Source organism: Thamnophis elegans, chromosome Z (genome assembly GCF_009769535.1).
Source record: "Thamnophis elegans isolate rThaEle1 chromosome Z, rThaEle1.pri, whole genome shotgun sequence".
Lineage (NCBI taxonomy): Eukaryota > Metazoa > Chordata > Lepidosauria > Squamata > Colubridae > Thamnophis > Thamnophis elegans.
In genome coordinates this window covers 117031677-117046333 of record NC_045558.1, presented here as the reverse complement: position 1 = coordinate 117046333, position 14657 = coordinate 117031677, and the positions used below count along the sequence as shown (strand labels likewise).

The following is a 14657-nucleotide window of genomic DNA, read 5'->3' as shown; positions in this document are numbered from 1 at the left end:
AAATCAAAGAAGAAAAATCTTAACTGGTTCTCTATGGTAAATGATTCTGAACTTTTTCATAGGTATAACTGATTCTGAAATCTATATTTTTTAGTTGTATAAAACAACTGCTAGCTTTTTCTTTTGGAACATACCTAAAAAATCTTAGGATGTTACATTACAACAAATGTAACAAAAAGACAACAGTAAAAATATTGGGTTTCTGTCTGGATGGTCTCTTGTGACGAGCCGAAGGACAGAGAATGGAAGTAGTGATCTTCCTCCCATATTTGGGCATACCGGGGGTTGTAAATCTAAATAGATACCTTCACCCTGATTTGGCTGATAAGGAGTTGAGCTCTGTGGCTTAGTGGTTAACACATCTGCCTAAGATGCAATACAGCACAGGTTCAATTCCCAGTAAGGGTATGGCTAGCTGATGAGAGCTAAATAGCTTGAAATAGATCTATACTAGTCTCCCTTTATTTATTTATCAGCACAAATACAACATATATATATATATATATATATATATATATATATATATATATATATATATATATATATATATATATATATATATATATGGTTACATATCTACAGCCTCTATTTGTCAAATCCATGTATCTACTCTAAAGGAAGAAAAAAAAGTATCTGAACCATTGCTAATTACTATATCACTACTGTTTCCAACATCTCCTTTTTAGGGAGTGTTAAAAACATGCTTTGACTCCAGCTGTAAAGTCTTTTCGGGGTAATGAAATATCTGAACTGTTTTCAGTTTAGAATTCAAACATGGACATGGGGCAGGAATGGCTTGAACTGTTTGAATTGATTATCTGTGTCAACACTTAGAGGGAGTGCATGGCTTCTGATCCTTGGTTATCTCCAGGCTCATTTAATACCACTGACCATATTATGATATGTATCATGATGATAAACTGGAGGAACTTTTTATTGTGGTTCCACTCCTACCTAAATGGGTGATTCCCTTGGGCACTCACTTGATAGTCCCACAGAGAATTTCCTTTTACCTCTTCTGTTTAATCACCCATTAGTTCAAAGATTGATATCATCAGAATGCTTATTAGACTCAGCAGTATATTGTACTGCTGGACTGAGCCAAATGTTGTCAACTCCCAACAGTAGTATATCCAAAGAAGCAAGATTGACACATAATGAGTTTAATTTTAGGAAGAAATGAATAACTTACTTATTTTGAAAATTAAATTAAGAAAAACCCATAGTTGTCACTTGTTAATAAGTACATTAAGGCGTGTTCTTTGTCCCTCATCCCACCTCCATAAATTCCTAGATTGAGGCATTGCTGATTTCTTAGGCTGAAATATCCCTCATTTTCCATGCTTCATTTTTGGTTTCCAGATTCCAAGAATACAGATATCATGGCTATCTTGATTCAGTACATAGAAGTTGTGAGGATCTAGACAGGACAAAACGAGTGAGACTGAACTCTAATAAGGCAGTTGCTGTCTGTTCTAGCAGTTACCCTGCATGGGGTAGCACTCATCCTGAAAGAGCAGGTCTGTGACATTTCAGGACTCCAAGTCATTATTAGGATATCAAGAAGACCTTAATTTAGCTTCATCTAGTATACACAGAGCCCCTGAGTGAAAATACCTGGCAAATTATATTTCCATTCATGCCCTCAACACCATTAGGATAGACTACTACAATGTGCTTTGAGAATAACCTGAAAATTGGAATTGGTGCAGAATGTAACCATATAAACATACCCTCTATATTGTGGGTGATGTACTGGCTTCTAATAGGTTTCCAGACTGAAAGGGTTACCCTTTAAAACCCTAAATGGTTGGTTCCTAGTATTGCAAAACCATCTCTTCTTATCCAATTTGTTTCTGCTAGTTGAGGGTGGGTTCCCAGGCTAAAAGAGCTGAAATCTAGGAGAGACCTGAAGCAGAAGAATATTCTTCTTCTAGAGGTCACATTATCTTTTTTTAAAACCTGTCAAATGGAGTTGTTCTAGAGAGTTTTGAAAAATTGATATGCCCTAATATGGATTGGTGCTATTACATTTTAAAATTTGTTAAGGTTTATTTTAATGTTCAAGTTTAATCTGATTATCACTTTTTACATTTTGTGCATTATATTTTTATAATTACAAATTGTCAGGAATTGTACAATTTTCGTAGCACATAAAATAGTTTTACCCCTATATTTAAAGAATCAAAAGCTTTAAGAATAAACATTATTTTGATTCAAAATATGCAAATCTTTAATTATCTAGGTGCTGTTGGACAGAGTCTGGCAGAGCCATGGGGGAACATACAGCAGGGCATCAGCTTAGAGTCTCTGTGTGATCACGAGGACAAAGTCCAACACACACACCCCAATGCCACTGACCTCCAAAAAATTGCATATCCATAACCCAAATACAGCCTATGCATATCTCATCCAATTGTCATAATGATATCTTACTGAATCTTTCTTATTTAAATAAAACTGGCAGCCAGTTGTATCTGGAACTTTGTCATAAATAAGATGGCAATAAAAACTAAAGTATACATTAATTTTAATACAGTTAAATAGGAAGGGATGATTCATAAAGCCAATACTACACTAAATCTAAACTGCTATAATATTAATAATTTCAGGAATAGCTAATACTTACTATCTGCTGACAGAACTGCAGTTAATTGCACAACTGTTGCATTCTCAAGAGTGTTGTGATAAGCATGATCCATCATCACTAATGAGTACTTCCTCACTGAAGGCTTTGATCTACAGTAGAATTCTTTCATAGGAAAAAATGACATTTTTATCATATTGCAACAAACCATAACAGTTCTACAATCTATTAAAAAAGAAATCTAATTAAGTACATAGCAGGCTTTATGGTTTTAATAAAATATCCAATGGAATGTCCACAAATAAGTCATTTATAAATTGGGCATCAAAGCTTTCCATGTACTCATTGTGCAAAAACTTGATAAACATTTAAAATGTGAATGTTACAAAAATCAGTTAATATTTTTAAATTTACTTTTATGCTTTTGTTAGTGGTTGCAACATTCATGATTTGGTTGGTATATATATTACATTTGTGCAACAAAAGCCTTTGTTTTAGGCCTTATACTGTTAGAACTGGAGAAGTATTTAGACTATGTAGTAATAAATCCCCCTAATCAGGAACAATATTTTCCTCCTTTTTAAAGCATACTGTGATATTTTTATGTTATTGGAACAGATTTTCCAGTATGACAGTCAAGAAACAAAAAATATTACTTTATTTATTTCTCATCACACACAGAGATTAGGAAAGAAATAAATTGTTCCTAGGATAAACTAGGCACAACTTCAGGTTTATTTAAATAAATATTATGAAATTAGAATTAAATCTCTCCATGAAGACATCTGACTAGATTATTTCATTTGGCCAAATGATTTAGAATTTCCAACCCATGTGTGATTGGTAAAATTTGATGATATAGGTGGCATATAATCAATCAATTAATCCTCTATAAATGGCAGATTCTAGAACATTTGAGACACCTTTTTTTAAAGGAAATGGTAGTATATTAGCAACTGTACAATCATTCTTGTGGAATAATGTTCATTAAGGAAGACAGGAGGAATTTTAAAGCAGTCCTCAAATCTGAGGATTGTATTATAATAGAGATTATAGCTCACGAGGCACTGTAAGGGCTAATAGCTATGAACCCCATGTTGTAATAGTAGATTAGCCAATGCTATTAAGATTCGGTTCGGAACAGTTAAGAAAGCGGATCGCTTTGTCAATCAATTTGCAGCGTTATTACAAATCTGCACACATTAAATCGACCTAAGAGGGAAACCTCATCTTCGCTAATCGCGTGGAAAGATTACTACAGCAAGAGGGAGGAGTTCACGGCGACCACCTCAGCCTGGGATTCGTATCTGAGAAAGGCCACTCCTCCGCTTGGCGAAAAGAAAGAGCGATGGCGAAGGAAAGGAGTTTCTTCCCTCAGACATCAAAGGAAATTGGGGGGGGAGAGAGAGGAACAGAGAAGGGGAGAACGATTCCTCTTCCAAAGCGCCAGCCAAAATGGATGAGGGGTTTGGCAGTTTGGCGCGCGCGCCTAATTCCGGGTGCTTTGGGGTGGGGGTGGGGAGGCGGGAAAACCTCACGGTGTTTTCAAATTTGGCGACTTTAAGACTTGTGGACTTCAACTCCCAGAATTCTCCAGCCAGCTATGGTTATTTGGGATGGAGCCCAAGGAAGATCCCAGGACAGGAAGGTTCTAAGGCAAAAATGACAAAATTCTTGCCATATTTACTGGGGAAGGAAATAAGGTCTAGCTTTTCATTTTTTACTGTTGTGGGGTCCTTGGTGTTCTATGAATCTGGTGGTTCTCTTGCTGATGTTTTAAAACCATCATCAGTGCTAGACGATTAGACTTATATAGCACTGATGTTACCTAGTTAATTACCTAGTTTGATAATGAAACGTGCCGGAAAATCACCAAGCTCCGAGAGCATCAATGACTCCGCTGTTCAATCCTGAGCTACAAATATTCTCTTCTGTGGATTCTCTCACTATTCTCTCACTAAAGAAGAGTAGAGATGAGCCTGGTCTTTCAATGTCCTACTAATCTACTTTTAAAAAGTGATGAACAGAAGGGGGGAGGGATTCATCAATCAAGATTTCTTCAGAACACACACACACACACACACACACACTGCATTTCAACTTGTGCTCCTTTTGCTCTTTGTGACTTTCAGTATCATTGATCCTGGTATCCTATTGGATTGGCTTTGAGGTATGGAAACAGTTTTGTAGTGCCCTTCCTTTCCCTGTTGCCAATCAGCAAATGCTAATCAGCATTGGTGGGCAGAGAGACAGAGCCCACCACTTTGGCAGTACTGCAGGATACAATGCTTTTTCCCCATTTCGTTTAACATCTACAAGAAATTTCCAGGTGAGGTCATCCATTGTTTTGAGATCCAGTATCATCAATAAGTTAATTATATCCAGTTCTAAGTCTTAATCCTATGCCATGTAAGCAATGTTGTTGAATTCCTAGCCCAGTTATGTGGATCTGGATGGGTCTGGATGGAAGGAACAGACTCAAGCTCAATATTGAAAAGAATATGTCCTCCCACCCACACCACTCCTAGGAATACAATTCCATTTTTAACTCTCAATAGGATGGTACTTTTCCATACGATTGTGTCCCATAGGAGTCAGTCTTGAATCTTTTGGACTCTCAATTAGAGTTTAGAGTTTTATTTCATTTGTATGCCGCCCTTTTCCCTAAGGGGACTCAGGGCAGCTCACAACTCAAAAAGGGAAGGGGGGATACAAACAGTTTAACAAGAACACAAAACTATACATAGTTAAAAAGCACAACAATCATACCATTCGAGATAGGGGCAGCGAATCTTTAGCCCCAGGCCTGTCGGAACAGCCAGGTTTTAAGGGCTATGCGGAAGGCCTGGAGGGTGGTGAGGGTACGAATCTCCACGGGGAGTTCGTTCCAGAGGGTCGGAGCAGCCACAGAGAAGGCTCTCCTCCGGGTAGTCGCCAGTCGACACTGGCCGGCGGATGGAATTCGGAGGAGGCCTAGTCTGTGGGATCTAATTGGTCTAGTGGAGGTAATTGGTAATTCCTATTCAAAGAGCAGATGGCAGTTGTAACCAAGATGGTTTGCACAGACACGCTTGCACCTTTTTCTGCTCTTCAGTCAGTTATGCCCTGGCCACTTCACAATTGTATTACAGCAATGGAGCTGCCCTTGAAGATCATCCAGAAGCTACAACTGGTCTAGAATACAACAGCAAAAATAATGATAGGAGCACATGAACCTGTACAGCTTCACAATATTACCAGTTGGTTTCTAGGTGCAGATAAAGTTGCTGATTATCAATTTCAAAGAACTGTATGGCACAGGGCTTGGCTATCTAAGGGATTGTATATTTCTATCATCTGTTTGATGTGATCGAGGAGGATACTGTAGGTGTGCTTTAGATTTTATCCATCCAACAGTGTCATCTTATGGAACCTAAGTAGTGTGTCTACTTGTTTGCACCATTTGAAATACAATGTACCCCCAGAGATTCATGCAGCTACCATCATGATGTTTGGAAGAGTTAGTGATAAAAGGAAACCAGACCGTCAAAGAATATAGTGGCTGGACGTCATCAAAGTTGATGCCTGCCAGAGCATGGAAGAATTCAAGTAGTGCAAAATTGGAAGATTGGAGAGATCTAGCCAATAGAATTGCCCAAGACCTGGACCCGACTGAATGGATAACATCACAATCATAGTATTCCAGAAAAAAACAATACATTATTTCATCTTCAAGAGCTTTTTCAAAAGAAACTTTTATTTTGAATTCTTGAAGGAAACATTTTCCCCCTTTTGTAGGGCCAACCTCACTTTAAACTTTTGATGTGACAATAAAATATTTGGGAAGCTAGAACATTTTCCACTAGCCCAGGTGTTATGTTTTCCCAATGCCTCATATGTTTCTAATGCCTTATATCTTCTTCCAGAAGAAAAAGAAATGACGCTTTCGTGGAGTGACCTTGTGATTTGGGGTCACAGGAAGAATCTTCTTAATTGGATGGGGGGCTGCTAAAAGCCCATTCCGAATGGCCAGCAATCTGTGCCTCTTATCACTGATTGGCTCTTCTTTTACCAATTTGGCTTCAGGCATCTGCTGATTCTTAAGATGCTGGGGCAAGCGAAAAATAAGAAAAGTTAGCTTTGGCCGAAGCTGAGGGAAACCTAGCTTGAAAATCTTAAGCCCAGCAGTTGTTCTCTCTGGCTCAGCACTGTTTTCTTCTTCATTAGACATTGATTTATTGTCCTAGAAAGATGGAGATAAAAAGCAATGAAAATGGGTATTATTGTTGTCTTCTGAGCTCTCTACATTTCTAATCCTCCTCACCCTACATTCTATTTTTTTTTAAATGTTTCTCTATAAGAATACAAAATAGTCATGTTGCCCAAGTACCAGAACGTATAGTCCAACTCCTCTAGAAGATCCTAGAGAAGGGTAGCCCGGAAGATTTGTGTGAATTTGTTAAACCTATATGATCAGAGAATGTATGTTAAGAGTGGGAGTGATTTTGGAATCCAAATTCTTCCTTTAACTCTAGGTTAGGGAAATATAAATCTAATCAAAGATTAGTAAAAGGAAGGGACTCATGAATTCTGATTATGAAAATGGGTTGGACAGATGGTTATAAGTTTAACAAATGCTGTTACCTTTAATAATTGAATAAATCATCTTCAGTAATACTGTGCTTTAGTATCAAATTCTGGGAAAGTATCAGAAAACAAAGAAATTATTGCCTTTGGTCCTTGCTTAAAAGTTTTTAAGCGGTATTGAATTGCCTGAAGTCAGACATGTGAATAAAAATCCAAAATATACCATGTATGTTAACTTGTGGATTTTCTCACTTTGGGAAATGATATAGTAGCTTGCTGTCAGGTTCCTAATAAGGGAAGACTAACGAAATTCTAGAACAAGTCAGGAATAATCAGTCAGGTTTTCTATACCTTTTTTATCTAACCAGTTTGGAGTCTGCTTCAATTTTAATAACTTTTTTGCATTTCATTAAAAGTGGTAGTTGAGATATTAAAAATGACAGCACTGTACTAATTTCTTTGATTCCCATAATAGATAAGGTGGACAAGTGATAAAACAAACATGTAAGTTATGGCCCTGACATCCTTGCATGCAACAAAGCACAAGTATTAAATGGTAAAACTTGATTATGACATCATAATGCTCACTTCATTGATCTGGCAGGGTTTTTTTCACTGCCTTGCCTTCAGTCCTTTAGAGCAGAGTCCATTAGAACGTAATAATCAGTTGACAAATTATAGAAGAGAAAGAATGCTCCTGACTGCTATTGTTACATAAAAATACACCCCTCCCCCCAAAATACCATGAAACTTAATATTCAAAAGTAGATATAGCTCACATGTAATATAACATTAACTTCCCAAGTACATTTGTTAAAGCATGCAGGCAGGCATTGTAACAAATTCAATATGGTCATTTAGAAAAAATAACAAGTCTACTCCTATGACTGTCACACCTGCACCACCCATTTTAGAATCCTGCAGTAAAGTATCCGATCTTTAGGTGGTCATATCTATACTTTTGAGGCAAGAAGGCAGATCAAAAATTATATGAAAAAGTAAGCCAAATTACATAACTCAATGGCAGGGGAAGGGGTTGGATGTTTGAGGTTTTTTTTAATGAAATATGCCAATTTCAAGATTTGCACCATAGTTTTTATGCGTTTTAACCTTAGAATAACAAGAAAGGTGTCTGTTTTCATCTGTTATAGACAGAAAAATCCAAAGATGACAGAGAGAGTACTCAAGGGCCACATGTTACTTACCTCTAATATAATACCACCTGTCCAACACATTCTTTTCCACTCTCTCACACACAAACATGTTCAGTACATAGGCTAAATCTGGCAGGAAAAGGTAATGAAATATGCTCATATTTTGCATACTGACCTCCTCCTTTGGATCAATCTCTTTTTGCTCAATAGAGGTCACAGATTTCTCCGAAAACATCATATCTCCTGTATGATTATCAGTCATCTACAAAGAACAATATAGGGTTAAATAGGATTCACAAAGAGAAAGGATATGTTTTCAAATTCCCTAATTAGGCTGAGGCACTGCATGGCTGTGGGATCCTTTGATCAGAATTTCCACGTAGTCCCCTCCGATGCACTGACCAGGGTGTGAATCATCTCTGAGTATCTTCCTTACTCTGCTAAAGCAGCGAGATATGGCAATGTTATCCAGTGGTGTCAGAGGGCAAGCCATAGCCAAGAAGCAGTACAAGTTTTGGGAGCATTTAAATCAGGTCCCCGCTATGGCTAGCCTCAAGCTTAGCCAAGATCTGTGGCAATTTGTCATCCTGGAACTCTATGTTAGAACACTGTTGGATAGGGAACTACTTGGCAATCACACCGGACAGTATAGATGTCTCAAAGCCATGTGTATGATTTCCCATAAGGCTCTTCATACCAATTTTCCCTGGGACATTGCTGAAATGAAAATGGTGAATTGCAGCACTAATTGTCAAAGAATGAGGGCAATTTCAAATCTGTAAGGGGAGTGTAGGCCGCTGGCAAACCTCTGAAACTATACCTACTACCAAAGAATGCTGACTGATATTGGACTTTCTTTATACCTGTAACAGGATAAGATTAAAAAATGCCAAAGTGATAGACTCAATTGTGTCACTTCAGTCAGCACAGTAGAAAGTACTTTACTTTCAGTCAGTAAAGTTTGCTTCACTGAACTTTGCTGAATATTTCTACCAGGCAGAGAGCCAAATTAGAATGATCCTTTTTAATGTGCTTTTTTCATATCCACAGACAATTTTCTTTAAAATTGAGAGCAAAGGTTTATCCCACTTCTATCATTCTGGTGCAGTTTGCCCCACCACTAAGCACTTAATCTGCTTCCTATTTTAAGTAAGTCAGCAAGTTATTAATACTTTAAATGCATAAAAACTTTTAATAGCTGACTCTTCATCAAAATGCAGCAGAATTAACGTTAAGACATTGAAAAACAAACCTCAGAACGTAGGTTAGAGCTCTATATAGCATACATCTATCATTGTCTCAAAGTGAATATAGCTATCCAAGATTCTTAATGTTTAAATAACGTTTCTTTCCTATTTTCTATAGTTTACTCACTTTATTGATTTCATAGTGTCTGGAAAAAGTGGAATTTCCCACTCTCCGCTGCTTATTCTCCTCATGATGGTAGTTAGGGGGCAGCTTATCAATGTCAACTGGAGTATCAAATTGATCTTTCCCCAGCACTTCCTACAAAAGGCAAAGAATAGTCCTTATGTACAGTGTAGAGAAAGTAAGGAAGTCAATGAAAATTAAAAAGTGCACAGACAATCCTATGCCTCAAAAAAATTTTTTCCAAGAATGGACTTGTCAAAAGTTTGCTAAAATGTGTAACCTTCAGAACACAAATTACACAAAAAGTTGCATGCAATTATTACATCAGCTTGAATGTAAATTAGATTCTCTACATAGTGGCTAAGTATGTTGTCCATTTATTGTGAGGAGTCTCCTTTTTCTAAAAGGATACTATAGAGTAGTACTTTAATTTAAAACATCAAATCTTCTTAGAAAGTATCTGATAATTGCATAGTGCTAGAACTTCCCTTCCATTTGTCCAGAGAAGGAATTGGACCCTTTTCCCCCCTTCCTTACCCGACTTCGCTCGAAGAGGTGGCTAATCTTCTGGAACAGTGTGTCCATGCTGGAGGGCAGGAAGGTAGCAGAAGCTGTACCCCCCTGCTTCAGAGATGTCAGTCCCCACAGCCAGCACAAAACTACCAGTAGCAGCATCTTTGCCTAGTCCGCTGTACCGCAACTACCTGAACTAGACCTGCATAAAAGGCAGAAACAGGAGGAAAGATCAGAGAAGAAATGCCTTACAAACACTGCTCCTTCTAACTATTCCCTAGCTCCCTGCTTGTTTATATATCCCCTCCAAATATTCCTCCATCATCTTCTCTTTTCCCACAATAACTCATGTATCCGACTGGTGAAACCGAGCCTAAATAGAGCCCTCTGTCTCCTCCCCAAATCCAACTCACAAAGAGTTCTGCCATCCACATTCGCTTCTCAATAGCGCGAGCTATTCTCCTTGTGTCTGGATTTAGTGATCAGCCTGCTAGCTCTCCACCGTCTCTACCAAATTCTAATCCGTTCCTTTCAGCCAACAGTTGATTAAAAAAAAAAAACAAATTCCGGAACTTGCCGACATCACTGAACATGTGACAGGTTATTGTTTCTCTATAGATCAGGAGAGGGCAACTATGACACCTTTATGACCTGAGAACTTCAAGATCCAGAATTCCTTAACCAGCATGGCTGGCTTAAGAATTCTGGGAGTTGAAGGGCACAGGTCATAAAGGAACTTTAGTTGCCCACACGCTGTATTGTTGGTCTGGATTAGAAGGAGACTGTTATTTTTAAATTCACCCTTCTCTATTCTGGGTCCATTCCAGAGGTATTTGATATAATTCCCATAATTACCAAGCAGCTTGTATAGTTGGAGATAAAAGGAGCCATACTCTGATGTTTATGTTTTTCAACCTCAGTCACTTTAAAGATTTGTAGATTTCAACTCTCATCTGGCTGGGAAGTCTGGTAGTTGAAGTTCACACATTGTAAAGTTGTTGAGGTTGAGAAACATTGGTCAGAGAGGGCTAAGTATTTAAGGCCTATTGCCCTAACAAATTACAATTTATAGTGTATGCACAGATAAAACAAGAAAATGAGATACAGGATAAAAGAATTCTCAGTTTAAATATTCAAACTTTTCCAGTTAGAAGGGTACAGTAACAGATGACTCCTTTAAGTCCATGATTCAACACTAACTATATATAAAAACAATACCATGCTTAAGAGAAATATAGTTTATTTGGTTAACCCAATTTTCTCTGATCACATAGCACTTTGCATCATACACCAACCATTGCCTTAAGTGGCATGTCAAAGTTAGTTGGCTACTTTGTGCTTGGGTCTGTTGTGCAAAGACCATCAATGAAACAGATACTGTATTTTCAGGATTTCTTTTTTAAAGGTACCTTGTAGACAGAAATTTTGAAATCCAAAAATTAAATCAGCCATTTCATATAACAAAAAACTCGTAACTAAGATGATACATCTACATCTGAGGAGAGAGGAATTCCCTGAGGATGGACTCCAGCACCAGTTCAGAAATTCAGAAGATTAAACCTCTAATCCTAGTGACCAACTTGGATTGGATCCTGCAACATTATCCTGGGGCATGTATATTTACTTTCGTTTGTGATAGTTCTACAATACAAAGAATTTTGATAAATTGCTATGGAGATTCTCAATCATCCAGATCATGGTTGTGCTTCTCCAAAAGGAAACTGGACTTTGGGTTTTTTTTTTTTTTTTAAATGTTCCACTTCTCATCCAAGAAGCTTCTTCAATTCCGATAAAATCCCAGTTTTCTTGTGTTAACATTAGATGGCAGCCTAGAGTTTTGACAAAGCTGGTAGGTCTTGGCCCTAGAATCTTTCACTACTGAATGTTCAAAATGTCAGGAAATGTGTTCTACCCACATCCCCCAGGGAAAAACTGAGTGAGTGGGAGTATATTCATAACTGGGAAAAAGAGATTACCTCATTCCGAACTCCCTTCCTGAGTTCATACAGTAAATTACAAACTTGAGAGTGGAAATACTTATGCTGATCTGAGACAGAATATTTGAATCTCCTTATTGGGGCAGTTATTTAATATGTGTCCAACTTTCTACAACTTTGAGATATACACTTTTATATCCTTGTGTTCTGTGGGATTAAATTCTGAAATCAGTCTTGGTTGTACAGCACCTGTGATTTCACCTTTTTTTCTCATCGCAGCAAATCTCACAGACTGTGCAACTAGCAAGTAGGAGGTTTAAATCTATTTCCCCATTTCATAGTTTGATTTTTATATTATGCATCATGGAAATTTAATTCATCTATTTAATTAAAAGAAAATAGATTTAAAGCAGCACATTTTGAAATGGACATCAAAAGACTAGGGCACCAGTTTGTTTTAAAAATGGCATACAATTTTTATGCATTGTATGCATCGATATATATTTTATTTATTCAATCTGCAAGACAGATAGTCTTTGTGAACAATATCAACCTTTTCTACAGTTCTATAGACCGTTTCCTTTAAATGCAACTTGAGCAGCTATCCATGGAGAAGATATTATGAAATAACCTCAAGTCTTTCAATTTCAATTAGGGGGCTGTGCTGTGACATAAGAAGGCCAAGCTAGTCCCTTTACATAATAAAGAGTTCTCCACTTCAGCACCAGGGGATGGGATTAAGGCATGATAATATTGGGACTTTACCCGCCATATGGCATCTGAGAACTCAACCAAACCTGGATTCAAAACGCAGCCTAGAGAGAGTTGTCCCTGCATGGCCCCATGGGAGTTTGACAACCAATCAGAATACATGCTCAAGATCAAAGGCCAGAGAGGGCAAAAAACCAGGGACTCAGCATCTCAGTCTTTCCTTCTCTCTTCTCCACCAACATTGAAGCATGTGATTACCTTTTCTGTTCAGGACTCAAGCCACGTGGTCCTCTCCACCAATAAACCATCTTTCCAGGCAGCTTCCATGTCTCCAGTGTCTTTTTCCCCACTTGGAGCCAAACCCAGAAGGACATTTCTTTCATCACTCCCTTATCTTTTTCTTGTTTTACACGCATCCTAAAAAGTCCTGGGAACAGTAAAGCATAAGTCTTGTTTGATTAGATCATCTTGTCTGTGACTGGGGAATAGAAATGCTATAGCTATGGGGCATACTTTAGAACGGAAAGATCCAAAATCACTTTTATCTGAAACTTTAGATAAGTCTTTCCCAGCCTTATCTTAAACTCTTGGAAAGCAGTTGCCAGTCAGAGTCTGAGTTCACTCACCAAGCTACAATAATAAAGAGATTTCTTTGGTTTTGGCTTAGAATGTAAATCCAGCCATTGTGATCAACAAGCTACGTTTATGGCTTAGTCCAGGCATGTCCAAAGTCCGGCCCGGGGGCCAATTGGAGCACTTTCCCCCACTGGAGTTACTTGTTCAGTCTTCCATAAATAGTTCATTTGCATTTAATGTTAATGGTTCAAAGAATGTCAGGCTGAATGGTCGGCTCCACACATTTTCACCTCACCAAATCTGGCCCTCCTCGCAAAAAGTTTGGACACCCCTGGCTTAGTCCAATGTAAGAATTGTGATATTTTTTAAAAATCAATATTAAAAGAAACCATGACTTAATGTGTGAACCTAGACAGTTTTCACCAATTGTCTCTATTCTGTGTCCTGATTTGCATGGCATGTTTTACTGAATAAATGGTTTGTTTGATTTACTCATTCAGCATTGATTCATTCAGCAACTTTTCAATGTTACAATGGCAGTGAATAAGGAAACTCAATAACTGTGTTTTATAATTCAGGTTTACAACTCAACAAGCTGTGTTTTATAATTCAGGTTTACAACCCACAATGTCTCGAGTGATCAATTTAGTTTAGTAGTTAAGGCACCAGTCTAAAAGGAAGAAGACTGGGAGTTCAAATCCTGTCTTAGCCATGAAAGCCAGCTGGGGTGACCTCAGGCCAATCACTTTCTCTCTCTCTCCCAACCTACCTCACAGGGTTGTTGTTGAGAAGAAACTAGGAGGAGGAAGAAATTACATATGTTCATTTCCTTGAGTTATTTGTAAAAATAAAGGCAGGAAATAAATCAAATCTAGGCCAATATAAGACTTTTATTTCAATACCTGCTTCACTCCATCACCAACTAAATGCCTCAGGAAGAATATGTAGGCAACAGCACATTATTGTAGTTTTCAGCTGCCAAAATAGTATTTACCTGTAATACTGCTTGAGTTTTAGCTGGCACTCATCCATGAATATTAGTTTGTCAGATTTCTTTTAAATGCCATCTAAAGTGTCTAAACTTTCTGGAAATTATCAGTGCAGAACCCGATTACATATGGGTTACTTTGTCCCAGCATTTTCAAGACTCATCATGATAAAGGTACGACCCATCCTTCCTCCCAATTCCTTTGCTGTCCCGCCCCCTTCTGCCTCCAACCCCGCCCCTTCCTCCCCCTGTGA

The 14657-nt window shown here is 37.9% G+C and overlaps 2 protein-coding genes across 2 annotated transcripts in view; both read right to left on the bottom strand.

The window, feature by feature from the left end:
- CCDC155 (coiled-coil domain containing 155) overlaps positions 1–2705 on the bottom strand; it is a 34297-nt gene extending 31592 nt beyond the window's left edge. Inside the window, exon 1 of the mRNA XM_032236256.1 lies at positions 2630–2705. Coding sequence (XP_032092147.1) covers positions 2630–2705 — 76 coding nt within the window. The remainder of the gene's footprint in view (positions 1–2629) is intronic.
- A 3651-nt stretch (positions 2706–6356) lies between these two features.
- DKKL1 (dickkopf like acrosomal protein 1) lies at positions 6357–13136 on the bottom strand. The gene is made up of 5 exons (XM_032237920.1): positions 13098–13136; positions 10216–10393; positions 9682–9813; positions 8483–8569; positions 6357–6809 (listed from the first exon to the last, which is right to left on the bottom strand). The coding sequence occupies exons 2-5, from the start codon at positions 10351–10353 to the stop codon at positions 6477–6479; spliced, it is 690 nt and encodes a 229-aa protein (XP_032093811.1). The 5' UTR covers positions 10354–10393; positions 13098–13136; the 3' UTR covers positions 6357–6476.
- Between the last annotated feature and the right edge of the window lie 1521 nt (positions 13137–14657).

Excerpts from the sequence above, each read along its gene's own strand:
- DKKL1 (XM_032237920.1), bottom strand. The coding sequence starts at position 10,353 with ATGCTGCTACTGGTAGTTTTGTGCTGGCTGTGGGGACTGACATCTCTG. Across the intron at positions 8,570-9,681 it reads GACACTATGAAATCAATAAA|ATGACTGATAATCATACAGG; the intron begins GTGAGTAAACTA and ends TGTTCTTTGTAG. Across the intron at positions 6,810-8,482 it reads AGATTGATCCAAAGGAGGAG|GACAATAAATCAATGTCTAA; the intron begins GTCAGTATGCAA and ends CCATCTTTCTAG.